Source organism: Sesamum indicum, linkage group LG1, assembly GCF_026168435.1.
Source record: "Sesamum indicum cultivar Baizhima isolate 11 linkage group LG1, ASM2616843v1, whole genome shotgun sequence".
In the NCBI taxonomy this organism is placed as follows: domain Eukaryota; kingdom Viridiplantae; phylum Streptophyta; class Magnoliopsida; order Lamiales; family Pedaliaceae; genus Sesamum; species Sesamum indicum.
This window is the reverse complement of record NC_142657.1, coordinates 2,890,208-2,903,706: the sequence shown is the minus strand read 5'-3', so window position 1 is coordinate 2,903,706 and position 13,499 is coordinate 2,890,208. Positions and strand designations below refer to the sequence as shown.

At 36.8% G+C, this 13,499-nt stretch overlaps 2 protein-coding genes and 1 pseudogene across 6 annotated transcripts; 2 read left to right on the top strand and 1 right to left on the bottom strand.

Moving 5' to 3' along the window:
• Window positions 1–1,394: 1,394 nt before the first annotated feature.
• LOC105155607 (FKBP-like peptidyl-prolyl cis-trans isomerase family protein) lies at window positions 1,395–3,773 on the top strand. Its single transcript, XM_011071504.3, has 5 exons — window positions 1,395–1,546; window positions 2,633–2,776; window positions 2,898–3,007; window positions 3,271–3,413; window positions 3,526–3,773. The coding sequence occupies exons 2-5, from the start codon at window positions 2,635–2,637 to the stop codon at window positions 3,566–3,568; spliced, it is 438 nt and encodes a 145-aa protein (XP_011069806.1). The 5' UTR covers window positions 1,395–1,546; window positions 2,633–2,634; the 3' UTR covers window positions 3,569–3,773.
• Window positions 3,774–4,589: 816 nt separating this feature from the next.
• On the bottom strand, window positions 4,590–8,362 carry LOC105155599 (galactoside 2-alpha-L-fucosyltransferase-like; annotated as a pseudogene). The gene is made up of 2 exons (XR_016065237.1): window positions 7,279–8,362; window positions 4,590–6,323 (listed from the first exon to the last, which is right to left on the bottom strand). The product of XR_016065237.1 is annotated as a galactoside 2-alpha-L-fucosyltransferase-like (transcript).
• A 356-nt stretch (window positions 8,363–8,718) lies between these two features.
• LOC105155582 (uncharacterized) lies at window positions 8,719–13,468 on the top strand. 4 transcript variants are annotated; one of them, XM_020693026.2, is made up of 8 exons: window positions 8,719–8,795; window positions 9,053–9,343; window positions 11,003–11,062; window positions 11,154–11,236; window positions 12,334–12,398; window positions 12,480–12,513; window positions 12,665–12,735; window positions 13,002–13,468. In XM_020693026.2, exons 2-8 carry the CDS (start codon window positions 9,055–9,057, stop codon window positions 13,090–13,092), a joined length of 693 nt encoding a protein of 230 aa, XP_020548685.1. In that variant the 5' UTR covers window positions 8,719–8,795; window positions 9,053–9,054; the 3' UTR covers window positions 13,093–13,468. The 4 variants fall into 4 exon arrangements, with proteins under 4 accessions (XP_020548685.1, XP_020548683.1, XP_011069788.1 ...); XM_020693024.2 differs by having other exon boundaries at window positions 8,782–8,920; XM_011071486.3 differs by lacking the exon at window positions 8,719–8,795 and having other exon boundaries at window positions 8,809–9,343; window positions 13,002–13,109; window positions 13,193–13,468.
• Window positions 13,469–13,499: the final 31 nt, after the last annotated feature.

The window sequence follows — 13,499 nt, the reverse complement described above, 5'->3', positions numbered from 1 at the left end:
AGATCCGATGTTTTGGGATGTTGGAAACCCACCATTAGAAACTGATCATGATGAATTTGATATTTTGAAATGTTCAATCCTTTCTGCTATTGCACATGATCTATTAACATCGCTAATGTCTTCAATATCTACTGAAAAATATTTTAATATAGGTGAAACGATGACCACCAAAAGAAGCAAATAAACTTCAAAATCCATACAGTTTATAAATATGAAAAAGATTGGGTTAGATCAAAGAAAAAAGACGTGGGACGTGAGAGAAACAAATTCAAACAACCATTATTTGATTCAGACAACGACAATAAAGAACCATTTGAAATTTTAATATTCTCCATTGGTCAAGTGACAAAGAAGACTATGATTTGAAGATTTGTATTTTTTGTGACATAGAGAATGTCAGTATATAGAAGGGTCTTCAAATATTTACGAGTGACAAATTACTTAAATAACATTTTGATTAAAAAACTTAGCTTTTAACTAAAAAAGCTAAAATAACCACAAAAAATGATAAGGTACTAAAAGCAAAATATAAACTAAGATAAAAATTTAACAAAAATCTTACGATAAAAAAATTACTTTTAAACAACACAACAATGCCATATTTACAAGAGGTGACTTAAGTGGAAATAACAATCAATCCGACCCAGTGGCCCATCTACCTTTGTTTTGAACGAACTCGTTGTTTATTAAGTTATGTATTATGGTCTTGTTTACTAATGACCACTCCGGCTTTAACCATCCAAATTAATGAGCCCTTTATTCGCCTACATAAATGCCGACCACTTGGGTTGCACTTTTATTCGATGGCCTATGCCCTGTCTTTTTTCCGACAAATTTTAGCTGCCAATTTACCATTAGCTCCCCTATTCCCTACCTATTGTAGTTTCTCATTCTCTCCTCCATTTTCTTTCAGAATCTTTTCATACCTCCTCCCTTCTGGAAGGAAGAATCAAGAAAAAATGAAGGAAATATTAGTAGGATCTCGAAAGTCGGCATCTTGATCTTGGATTTGAGTTTGGAGACATGGGTTGTTGAGATTTTTGCAAGAGGTTATCTCATTTTTTCTATTGAAGATTGAATTTTTTGAAGTGGATTTCTCATATTTTGTGGCAGATCACACAGTTTGTTGAAGTAGTTTATATGGTGTTGTTCCTTTCTAGCACGGAAGAGGGTAGAGGATTAATGAGGAGTATACCTTTTCTCTAACATCCTCACACATTAAAACATAATTACCGTTTATTAGCATAACAATGGTATGATAATGTGTATAATATTTAGTGTTTAATTGAAATTTTGTTGGAGTGAGTGAAAATTTGAACAATAGAAATTTGTGGGGGTAAAAATGAAAATTTGAAAGATGAGGGGGAACAAATACAATTTATATTAATATATATATATATACTCTCCTACTAGCTGTATAAATGAATGGTCTAGAAGCCAAAAGAAGAAGGGAAAAGAGAGAGGCGACGGAGAGAGAGAAGAGAAGATCAGAGAAGAGAAGAGGAAGAACTCTGGGGGTGCTCAAACAATTTCTATAACTGATTTGGTAAGTCTTTTTCATTTTCCTTGGGTAAATTCATGTAGGAGCTGGGTGTGAATTGATATTGAAGGGAATAAATTGATTAAAATAGAAGAACGGCATCGGGAGAAACCCTATTTCGATCAGCCTCTGTAAATCGTGATTATCTTGAGATATACTAGTTCAAATTTGCTAGTTCTTATTTCTGTGAAAACTTCAGAATGTCTACTGAAACTTTATGGTTTTGAGCAAGAGCTGAATCATTCGTTTTAATGGGTAACTTGGAGATAACTTTCTATTGCCCTGTTTCTGCAATAAATCAGACAAGGTGTACTTAAAACCTTGTAACCTGAGTTATAATGGTTTAATTTGTATGATTCTTTCGTAAATTGAAACCAGACATATAGGGGATTATATTCTGAAAATATTGCAATTTTTTAAAGAGTATATAAGTTTCGAGAGAATTTCAAATATTATGTCCACGAATTTATAACACTGTAAATCAGATTGTACTAAAACTTGAATAACTAATTATATATAAATCCAATTAGTATGATTCTTGTTGTAAATGAAACTAGAGATACATGAGAATATTTGATGTAAAAATGGCACATTTATCAATTGTATTTTTGCTTGAAACAAATTTATGATTTGAGACAGAGATGCTGTCAAGGAAAATCTAGTAAATGGCAAAGATGGATTTTAATAAAATTAATTCCTATAATCTGAAACAGAAAGCATACACCCTTGCAAAGCTTATTATGTCTAGTTTATAATTCTAAAACAGTTTTTAAAGTTAATGATTATGATTAAAGTTATGATTTAATTGGTGAGCAATGTTGAAGCGTCTGTTCAAGCTAACTTGGCTATAATCTCGTATTCTTTATATATTTTAGGATCAGAATCATTGCCCTATGTTATTTGTGAAAATCTTTCAGATAGATAAACCTGAGAAGGATCAGCAAAACGTTGCTTCCAATCACCCAGTTGTGAAATGATTGAAGTTGAACTTGTATATTGAATCTTAGAAATAAAGCAAATGTTAGTCTATCCTTCATTTATCCTTTCATCTTCCGGGCCATCTCGTTATGCTATTTCTATACCTTTTTACAGTAATGGGAAAGGACTCCAAGCCTAAGGATTCAGCGGGGAAAGGCAAGGGAAAACAACCAGCAGGGGGAGGTGATGACGGTGGATCAAAGGGTAAAGGAAAAGGAGGGAAGGGAGATGGTCTAGGGACTTGCACATATGTCAAAGGTTTCTACCCATCACACCTTTGTTCAATGAAACCTGTACATTATTTGAGATTTGTGATATTATATGCATTGTCACCTAATTGGGTACTAATAATTCCTATCTACCTTTTAACCTTTATTAGCTAGGCATATCTTGTGCGAGAAGCAAGGCAAGATTAATGAAGCCTATAAGAAGCTACAGGATGGTTGGCTCAGTAATGGAGACAAGGTTCCACCAGCTGAGTTTGCTAAGGTATTGATATTCGATCTTATCTCTTGCTTTCAGTATGTAGGAAGAGCAAACCAATTGGTAGTAATTTGCATCTGCAGTTTTAAAGTAAAACTACGCACTTTAGTTTATATTCAAGCAATCACATAACAAGGACCTCATACTTTCTATAGACACTTTAAATGATGGATGTTAAAGTTCTGTAATACTTAGATGCATACGAGGCATTTATTGCTTGAAATATGAGGTCTAGTTTCTATCCTTTTTTCTTTGTTTGTCTTCTTCAGTTAGCTGCGGAATATTCAGAATGTCCATCAGGGAAGAAAGGTGGAGATCTAGGATGGTTTCCGCGTGGTAAGATGGCCGGCCCTTTCCAGGAGGTCGCATTTAACACACCTGTTGGGGTGACTAGTGCACCATTTAAATCAACGTGAGTTTATAGTATCCCCAGTTCTTTCTCACCACACATGATGATATTTGCCACATGGTACCTTATAACAGTTTGAATAATACTAATTTTATTTTTCTATTGACAAATTCAGGCATGGATACCACATTATCTTGTCTGAAGGAAGGAAGAACTGAGAAACTTGATCTTATATGTGGAGCTGAATCACATGTTGCCTACAAAAAACGATAGCATATTTATGGAACCCAGCAATGACTTCACCTTCTAGATCAATGGTTGGATGATGTTTTTCCTTAAAAGATGCACGTTCTATGTTAATGTATGTCAACCGTGTAACTCTTGGGTGTCTGCCTTTTGCTAAAAATCATCCCAGATTGCAAATCCCACGTCCCTCAAATTTCCACCAGAGAATAAATTATCAAATGGAAGGCATTAAGTTGAAAGAAGCCTTATTTCCTATGATTAAACCTTCCGGCAAAATTGGAGACGCATGAAGTTAATTTTCTCACTAATCATGCGTATAATGTAATTTTGCGTATCTAATTCTATTATGGTTGTTCACCCTGCTGGTTGAATGAGAAGCAGACCTGTGATAGAGGTCTTTTAAATTTAGACATTCATGTCGTGCTTCAGCCTCTCTGCCCTATGCATACAAATCATCTTTAGCCAAGGCTTTGATGTATTGTAAGTAATCAGCCTTCAGAGTGTATCATTGCGTGTTAGAGTTCTCATTTATTGTGAATTTGGATGGTTCTATCAGTTCAAATGCTGTAACATCTTGGGGTTAGTGTGTGCTCTATGCTCTGTGGACCACCATGGTTCTGGGACCATACACGAAAAATAAAGAAAAGCTACCAAGAGGTGTAACAGTTGAAATCCAGATATGGTGGTCTTAGAAATTATTGTTCAATTGAAAGGATGATCTAACTGTTCTTGGCTGGTTGCACTCCAACTACTGGCAATCATGAGTACCAGTCCAGGACCGTAAAGAAGCTACGAGGATGGGTTAATCTTACAACCTTGGCTAGTTATAACTTTGGTTGGTTATTCAAACATAATAGTTCAGGATCAGACAATTAGAAAAGAGAGCAAGCAAAACAAGGGTCTTCCACAGCAACCTGAGAAATCTGATATACTTTAGAAACTAATGCCACATTGTAAGGCTGTAGAGCTTGAAAGCTTAACTTATACCAGCATATTTCTAGTGATAAGAAGGCTAAATTTGTTTAAGAAATGAATTATGAAGCCACGGATTCTTAAAGATATATTACAATGGAAGAATTCTACAACAGTTGGACCCTCCAGACAATGTCCATTATAACCACTTGTGGGCCAAAGCCTTGATATAGACGAAACATGTACGCCACAGACAACCTAGTATGTTTGACCATTTTTGGATACTTACGAAGAATGTATCACCTTTACCCGAATGCGTGGGGGAAAAAGCAAGCATTAATGGTTCAGAGTTTACTACATTGTTTCAACCAGCTTAAGACCCCAGCTCATATCCTCACAATGCTTAACATGAGGAACAAGAGCACCTGTATCCACACCTCTCCTCAACTTGCAATCATAGAAAGGAGGAGCATGGAAGCATGGCTCCATCGACGCTGCACGCCGACATGGTGGGTCTGGTGCCGTCCGATTTTCAGGCTTGTAGAGTATCCATGGCTTCAGGTTTCCAAGACCTTGAGCCACATAACCAAAAGTCGACCAAGAACTTGTTGCCAGTTTATCCGTTAAGCTAAGTAGATACATTTCTGCCCATGCCTTTCTATTGTGATTTTGCTTCTCGGTTTGTTGATGGCCTTCATGACTTGGCTGGTAAACTTCAATCACATCTCCTGTCACAGTTGGATGTTCCCAGTACAAGTCTCTAACTTCCTCAAAGTAACCGCCGCTTAAAGACGTCATCAGGACAGATACAGTCTTCTGCTTTCCGGAAGGTTTAATGATCGGTTCCTGCTCATTAATTTGTGGTAGTATACCTTCCTTCATGGTACAAGATAAAATCTGATCCAGGACATGTTTAAATGGACCAGTTTCTATATCAAATACCCTTATTTGGATTCCAACTTTTACATCAGCCTTAGATAAATAAGCTTCATAGTATCTGCTTATAACCCCCACACTGAATTTGTAGGATGGAACAGATACCGCCCCAAGAGGTGGAAAACAGTTTCCTTATCCGGGAAGAGATTATGCAACTCTTGCTCAAATGAGTGGATCAAAAAGAGGGAGGGGATGAAATAGTTTTATCAGTCTTCATTATCAGCCATGGTATCTTCTGCAGATATGATTGATCTTGATCGCAGAAGAAAAGTTTATCGTGGTCGTCATAATCATGAACCAGATGGAGATAGACATACGGTTGTGGTGCTGAACCAGTTATATTACCTACGGAGTTGCTCTTCAGCAAATTCCATTAACTCTGTCGTGATTTCTGGTTAAAGCCATTAAACTGGCTAGTCAATGGGAAATCCAAGGGAAGCAACCAAGAGACATCTGGAAATGGCTCGCAGAAAAGATCTGGAATGTCAATTCCAGGATCAACAAGAAGGACCCGGTCAGTGAGAAGAGCATAAAGGAAAGCTGAAGCAAGTGTCAAAATCCTGTTCCCCAGACCACTAAAGGATATCCAAACAAGGTATTTACAGTCAGATATGCTCAAGTATCTGCCCGATTTAAGATCTTCCATGGTTTTATTGCACAAAGCTGTGTAGGGTCCACATTTCTTATGCAGAGCTTCATAGCTTCGTAACATGGATATGAGGTGGGGGGAAGCTTTTCGGGGTACTCCTCAGCGATATAAGAGTGACTGATACCTACTAAGGCAAGATTTTTCATCAAATCCAGTGGGGAGAATGTCACCAAGAATCTTATCCTTAGGCACCTGAACAGGCTGAGCAAGATCATCTTCTGGTAGTATGGCTGCCAAAAGGTAAAGCGAAAATTAGAATGTAAAATACAGCAATAAGAAAGAGAGAGAAACAGAAAAAGTCGGTAAAAAATTGGAATCACCCAGTTTTCTACCCCTCCAACCGGTCAGTTGAAAATGTTTTGCAACTTGTTGTAGCATCAGCATCATGTTCATATAGTTCAAAGGGGGCAAAGTAATATTGGAAGTAGCTACTGGAGATGGGGAAAGTAGCCATTTTCTGGGGTTTTTATCTTTCTATATATATTTTCATCCATTCTCGCATTAAAATGTTTTATGCAAGCCCTTCATCTAGTGTTGCATAATTGAAATATATAAAAAAGAAATGTCTAGAAAGCAATTACTAAAGAGAAACATTTTGATGGTTTCTAAGATGGTAACCGGAAAGCTTGCTTTACTACTGCCTTACAAGTCATTGGCAATAAACTTAATAAAGCCTAGAAGGCCTAGTTCTATCTATCCATCTTAAAAGTATAAAGATCCTCATGATCAAATCCTCCAGGCATTATCTCAAAATATTGAATAAAGGAAAAGAAGAAAAAATAATCCTAGAAAGACATCTTTTTAACTATACGAGCATTACAAATTCATCTCTTTCAGATATAAAATTGGGGCATTTTCAGACAATGCTTAGCTGTAATCTTCAAAGTTAAGTGTAATTTTGCTGTTTTGAAAATGGGCTAGGCGTAATTAACCTTTTATATAAGTTTTTCGAGCTGACATGTATCATTTTCTAATGCTCCAAAGGATACTCTCATATTTGTCACATATAACCATAGGACAACTTTTCTATATTCACGATGATAGAGAATAGTTGCCTTTTCATACAAAATTTTCGATATATCCGAATGCACAAGTTCATAGCTTAGCTCCCCAAGGTACAGAGCTCAAAGCAGCACTGCATGATCAACAAAGCATACTGTGTTATATTTTAATTGAATCACACACCTACAAGCATCTTCATGACTTCCATTACAACCTCAGACCCATAAATTTTATCCTCAATCTGTCATTCCTTGTTCTCCGTCTTCTCATCACTGTATATCACTGAGTCTTCGGCCTTTGATCTTGTAGCTCTCTGTACAAATTCGGTACTCCGTATGCCATGACAAGCCTTATCAAAATTCTCACACCTCAAGTTCCTTTTATCTTTCCTAGCCTTCTTCTTATAGTTCCCTCCTTTCGGTACATTATCTTTCCTTCTCTCAAATTCCAGCAGATAGAGCTACACCTTCTTGCAATTAATTCAAGTTCATATGCTCTTGTCGATGTTTTTCCACTTGAAGTACAATTGAGTATTCTTTGTTCACACTTGGTAAATGATCCATAACAAGAATCTGGCTTCTAGCACTGGTCAAATTTATCAGTTAAACCTATAAGGAATTGCATCAAATGATTTTGCTCAATCAAGTCCAAAAGTGCATTCACGACCACATGTGCACTCAAGCAAACGTGTCAACAACACTAATTCATCCCATAGTAATTTGATTTTATTGTAATTGTCACTTACTGACATATCTCCTTGCGCTACTGAAGAGATCTCTCGTTGCTGTTGGTACGAGAGAGGTCCATTACATTTGCCATACCGTTGTTCAAGTTCGACCCATAAACTTCAAGTTGACATCAATTCATGAGCGCATTCCATAGGCTCTTCGTCGCATTAACCAGCCACAAAGTGACTGTACTATCTACACAAATCCACTGCTCTACCAGTTATGAATCTCCTACAGGCTTCACACAAGTGCCGATGATGAATTCTAGCTTCGACTTTGCACATAAAGCTCGTCGAACTGCTCCACTCCAAGCAAGGTAGTTTTTACCATCCAAAGGCGTGGAAATTAGGTTCATGCCTGGATGATCGGAGTTGTGGAGTTGCAAAATCATAGATCCAGTGCCACTCTTTCCATTTCCTGATACATCATATGCGATCCTTTCAATACCCGAACCTTCAACAGCAATAGTTTCTCCTTCCCTACGTTCACCATTTCTCTAGCTCTGATCCACTATTTATAAATATTAATTAAATTTTATTAAATAAATGGTAATACATTGATACAATACAATATGAAAGGTTAGGCAGTCACCTCGATAGACAAGGGATCCGCCATAAACGAAAAAGTGCACGAGCACTAATAGAATGAGGTAAATCAACACTAAATATCCGTTGTCGGACATCTTCAATAATAAGTTTTCCTACGGAAGGTGCCCCGCGTATTTCTCCATCAAATCATTGAAGATTGTGCTCGTGCCATATGTGGTACACAAAGGAGCCAAATAGTGAATGATAAGAAATCGAGATACAATGTTTTGCTCGTCATTTTTTTAATTTAATTTATTAAAAAGAAATTGAGATAGGGGTAGGCCGAACCTACACGCGACATTTAATGAGCTATGCTGCCTAGGCCGGACTTACCAAACGGTGCACGAGACAGAGTGAGTCCAACCGTCTTCCCCGGCCCATCGTGGTAAACAATTAAAAACTTGTAATCCTTTTCCCTTTCAACAAAATCAGAGTGGCACAGACAAAGTGTGGTGGGCCCATAACCCAAAGATCTCAGGATGGAAACTTGGCTCTGATAACTGATAAGGAGTGGCTTCCAACTGATTTTAACTTTTTTTTCACTCAATTTGTGGCTACTATTTCCTTACAGTTTTTTGTTCTTTGAATCGAATGAATTCATTTTTCCTGTTTTTAATAGTAATCGGAACTTCATAATGGCAGCCATGAAAGCTGTTGGTGGTACGATGATGCTTGGTCGATCGATATTCATGCCCACGCTTCATTCCCACATACCCGTTCGTTTCTTTCGTACTACTCTGCCGCTCACTGGTTTCGGTGGCGCCCATCTGCCGATTGAACGTTGTGTTGTGCGGTGGGCCGCGACGAAATCTGGCGGCGAGGATAAAAAGTCTCCGGCTCGGCTTGCTGAGGTTCAGCGGCTGGTGAATGAGGCCGAGGAGCGATATAAAGCTGCTGGAGGTGGTGCTGAGCCCATTCCCAAAATAACTCTCGGTAAAGTTTTATCTTGGGGAATTATTTTGTTCTACTTGTGTTTGAGCAAGAGGAACTTTTGGTTTTTGGTTATGGTGATGGTTCTGACTCTATATATCCATTAGACACTAACGGTTGATTGTGAGTTTATGAAGCTAGATTCAGCTGTGTTATTGAAGTACTGTGTCTTATTGGATGTTGAATTTGATTATGATTAGCATTAACACTGCTACCAAATTGAAGTTTTGGAATGGAATTTTAGATACTTAAATTTAATTGGAGTTCTTACTGAACAATTCCGTGAACCAACTTTTAGGGGTCCAATACTGCACTGTTAAAATGTTGATCAGGTGGCGGAACTGAAATTTTCCTTGGGGTTTGAAAGTACTGGTAATGAAATCTTATGGATTCACTGTGCAAGCTAAGCTCATTGAGTAATATAAGGATTTTGTAGAAAACATTGAGGACCTTGATGCATTATTTGGCTCATTTTTGCTCAGATTGCTCTTCTTCCTGTGAGACAACCATTGATTTAGTTTCATTTTTCATTATGTGCACCAAACAGTGTTTGCTGTGCACAAATGCTATTTGTAGTAGTCAATACAGTTGCCAACTACAGTAACGTAGTATAGTGTATAAATTTGAGCAGCACCTAGTATGTTTCTTTGCTAGAGCTCCAATAAATTTTGTATCTGTTCCCAGCAATAAATTGTTGATGTAGCTTCTAAAGTTCTAACAATGGTTACCAGCAACAAATTTACTTTTTAGGCACTAGCGATCTGTCTCTTCTGAGCTATGTTAGGATTCTTCATTTAAACAAAAAGTATTTTCTGATGGCCCGTATCATTTTTGAGTAACATCATTGGTTGTTACCTTATTCTTGTTACATCGAAAAAGTTTTACATGATCCATTTGTTCTGTGCTTCTTCCATTAATTGGGATGCTTGATTTCAGGATGTTCTTCGTATTTGCCTGCTAAAATTTACACATTGTTTTCACTCTTCCTTTTCAATTTCATATACAATTGCCAGTCATAGTCTCATTGCACTTCTTAAGGTCCGTAGGCCCTTTGTTGCTGTTTAAAATGGTTGTTCCTTATGATGTTTTATTCCTACAATATTTTCCTCTCTGTTGGTATATGTAAATTTTGTCCATAGAAGATCTCGAGCCGAAATCTGGAATTCTAGAAGTTTCTCCTATACATTGTTGATCCTTTAGAATGAAAATTGGATCTTATTCATTTTCTTTTTTGTATATTATCTATAACAACTATTATGAGCATTTCTTTTATTGTTTAATAATCTATTGCATGATATCTAGGCTTTGTGACTTGGCAACTATTGGCTCCTAAGAAACTCAGTCCGTGAAATTATTCTTCAGACTGACCGATTCTCTATCTTAATTAAGTGCTTCAGTTTAAGGAGATTTTGTTCATACTTTTTCTTTTGTTTTTGTTGCTTTTAGGATAACAGGTTGTAGAAGAGGTGGTTTGGAGATCATAATAGATTTTTATATTGTTCTACATATTGCCTAACTATTCAGCAGATGCTATTTTGGAGTTTCCTTCTTATTTTGATGGTTTTCTTAAACTTGTATGCAAAAGGAGTGAGTAGGCTATTTCTTTTCTGGCTTAAAAAATGAACACATGCACATTCTTCAAGTTGTGTTTTGCGCCTGCAGACCATGTTACCATAAGCTATGCAAGAAGTGGTGGTCCTGGGGGCCAAAATGTCAACAAAGGTGTGCGGTGCCTCATTTTTACCATATCTGTAATTTTAACAGTTAAGCTTTTGCATGGTGAAAGCACGAATTACATTTTGTTCATCTGCAGTGAACACCAAGGTTGACATGCGGTTTAATGTAAAAAATGCGCATTGGTTAAGTGAAAGAGTGAGGGAGAGAATTATGCAAATGGTGAGATATTGTTTTCTTATTTTCTGACTTGTTTATTGTTTGCTTAGTTTGAAGTATTATTTTTTCTGTTGCCATGTTCTATTTCATGCAATCTGGCATGATGATGCGTCAAGTTTATTATTTAACTGGAAGATGTATCCTTTGGTATATTACTTGACTAGAGGATGTATATGTTGCTTCTTTTGCATGATTCGCTAACTCTTGGCGAAATAGGTGTGAGAATGTTGGGACTATTGTTTCCCCCCTTCAGAGTGTAGGATCAGATGAAATTAGAAGTAAAGAATTGTTGTTCATCTTAATAAATTCCTTAAAATCCAAGTGCAACAGATTTCATTTTCTCTTATGTTTACGGGAAAAGCTTGTATATCATAAGATTATATTACAGAACAAGTTGTCTGTGCTGTCAACTGATATCCTAACTCCTTAGCAGAAAGGTATTGAGTTAGCTAGTAGAAGGTGACTCATCTCTTCTTTATGCTCCGAGTTTTACTTAAATTGATGGGCTTCCTGTTTGTATTGGTTTTATCTGCCTGCATCATTTATCCATCTTGATGCTTCCAGCCTTTTCCAACAGACTATTTCAAAACTAATCTCAAAACTTTCCTTTAAATCATCCAACCATCAATAATTTGGCTAAAGCTATTTGTGTAATATGGTGTGCTATCTTTTGCTTTTAGCCTGATTAGTACTTATTGTTAAAATGTTCTAACTCTAGGTTGATTTTTGACACTACTAAAATTAGGTTGTTACCTTGACACTTCAGTTTGTCACTCCATATCATTTCTAAAAAGAAGTCACTTACGGACATTCGAACCTCATCCAATCTCGTACATGCAGCAGTACAACCATCCTGCCTGTCAGATCCCTAACAATAAACAAGAATCAAATTTATGAGCAAAACAAAGACTTCTTCCTAATCTCATATTGTTTTCTAGGTTTTAATAATTAATTTTCTGTGAAATGATTACTTTTAGTCCTTTATGTTGTCAAGTTTATGAAGGTCATCTTAGGATATCACAATCTTCATTTGCTACAAGTTTGAAGCATGTACTTGAGTTGCATTACCGTTTATACATTGAAAGTGCTTTCCGTAACAGGAGAAGAACCGGATCAACAAAGATGGGGAGATTGTAATTTCTTCAACGAAGACTAGAACTCAAAAGTGAACACTCACACTAATTAATTATGCTTTTCCTTTTCTGTTGTGCTAGAGCAAATGCTTATGTGTTGTTTTTGTTTTTAGGGGTAACATTGAAGATGCTTTGGGGAAATTACAGGTACATGTAAAATGAAGGCATTACTCTGTCAAGTTTCTGGCTAGAAAATATGGGCTATACCATCTCATAGGAATGTCACCGGGTTAGGTGATGGTATCTGAGTACAGTCACTTCTCTAGTGATTTTCGTCATTTTTGGATGAATGAGACAGGGAATCATTGATGCTGCTTCATATGTCCCACCACCTCCCTCAGAAGAGACGGTTAAAAGGATTGCCAAGTTGTAAGAAACTCATCTAATTAAATTATGCACCAACTTTTATCATCTCTGCCTCTGTTTTTGTGTGTCTGTCTCTTTTTTCTTTTTGTCTCTTAGCTGTGAAGATAATTTTTGCCATGCATTTTTTCCAGGGTTTTCAACTTCTGTTTCTTCTTTCAAATTTGTCCTTTTCTAGCATAGTAGCAATTCGTTATCTTGTCTTTAAAAAACCATTGTGTGAAAATCTGGAGCCAATAATATATATTGGTGTTCTATTTCTTGCCTCGTAGGTCTGCTATTGCTGAGCAAAAACGACTGGACAAGAAAAAAGTCCAATCACAAAAGAAGGCTCTACGAAGAAGCAGAGATGGTTGGGACTAACTTGTGGGAGCAAAAGAGTATAGTCTATGAATACATTTACATGCTGAAGGAAACACAGTTTACTCTTCTTGACAACAGGTCTCATGCCACGTTTTTGCAGTTTCTTAATCCAAGATTCTGTCAAACAGCCAAGTAACTGTACCAGCCTTTAAAACCAATTCACAACTTCTCTCTGAAGGAAGAAACACACAATTGATGGATCTTTAAACTTTCTTGCACTAGCCTTGTTATGTATTTGACTTAGCAAGAAACTTTAGATGTACTTCATCTTGGGCAGATTCAACTCCTTGTCTACTTCATAAGTTGACAATTACCTCTATTTGAAACAATTATTATTATTGTTGTCAAGGAATTGAGTTTCCCTTTCTTCGTGCAATGCATGTTTGTTGTTCCTGTGGCTTTCATGT

Excerpts from the sequence above, each read along its gene's own strand:
- LOC105155607 (XM_011071504.3), top strand. The coding sequence starts at position 2,635 with ATGGGAAAGGACTCCAAGCCTAAGGATTCAGCGGGGAAAGGCAAGGGA. Across the intron at positions 2,777-2,897 it reads GACTTGCACATATGTCAAAG|CTAGGCATATCTTGTGCGAG; the intron begins GTTTCTACCCAT and ends AACCTTTATTAG. Across the intron at positions 3,414-3,525 it reads AGTGCACCATTTAAATCAAC|GCATGGATACCACATTATCT; the intron begins GTGAGTTTATAG and ends TGACAAATTCAG.
- LOC105155582 (XM_011071486.3), top strand. The coding sequence starts at position 9,046 with ATGGCAGCCATGAAAGCTGTTGGTGGTACGATGATGCTTGGTCGATCG. Across the intron at positions 9,344-11,002 it reads CATTCCCAAAATAACTCTCG|ACCATGTTACCATAAGCTAT; the intron begins GTAAAGTTTTAT and ends TTGCGCCTGCAG. Across the intron at positions 11,063-11,153 it reads GGGCCAAAATGTCAACAAAG|TGAACACCAAGGTTGACATG; the intron begins GTGTGCGGTGCC and ends GTTCATCTGCAG.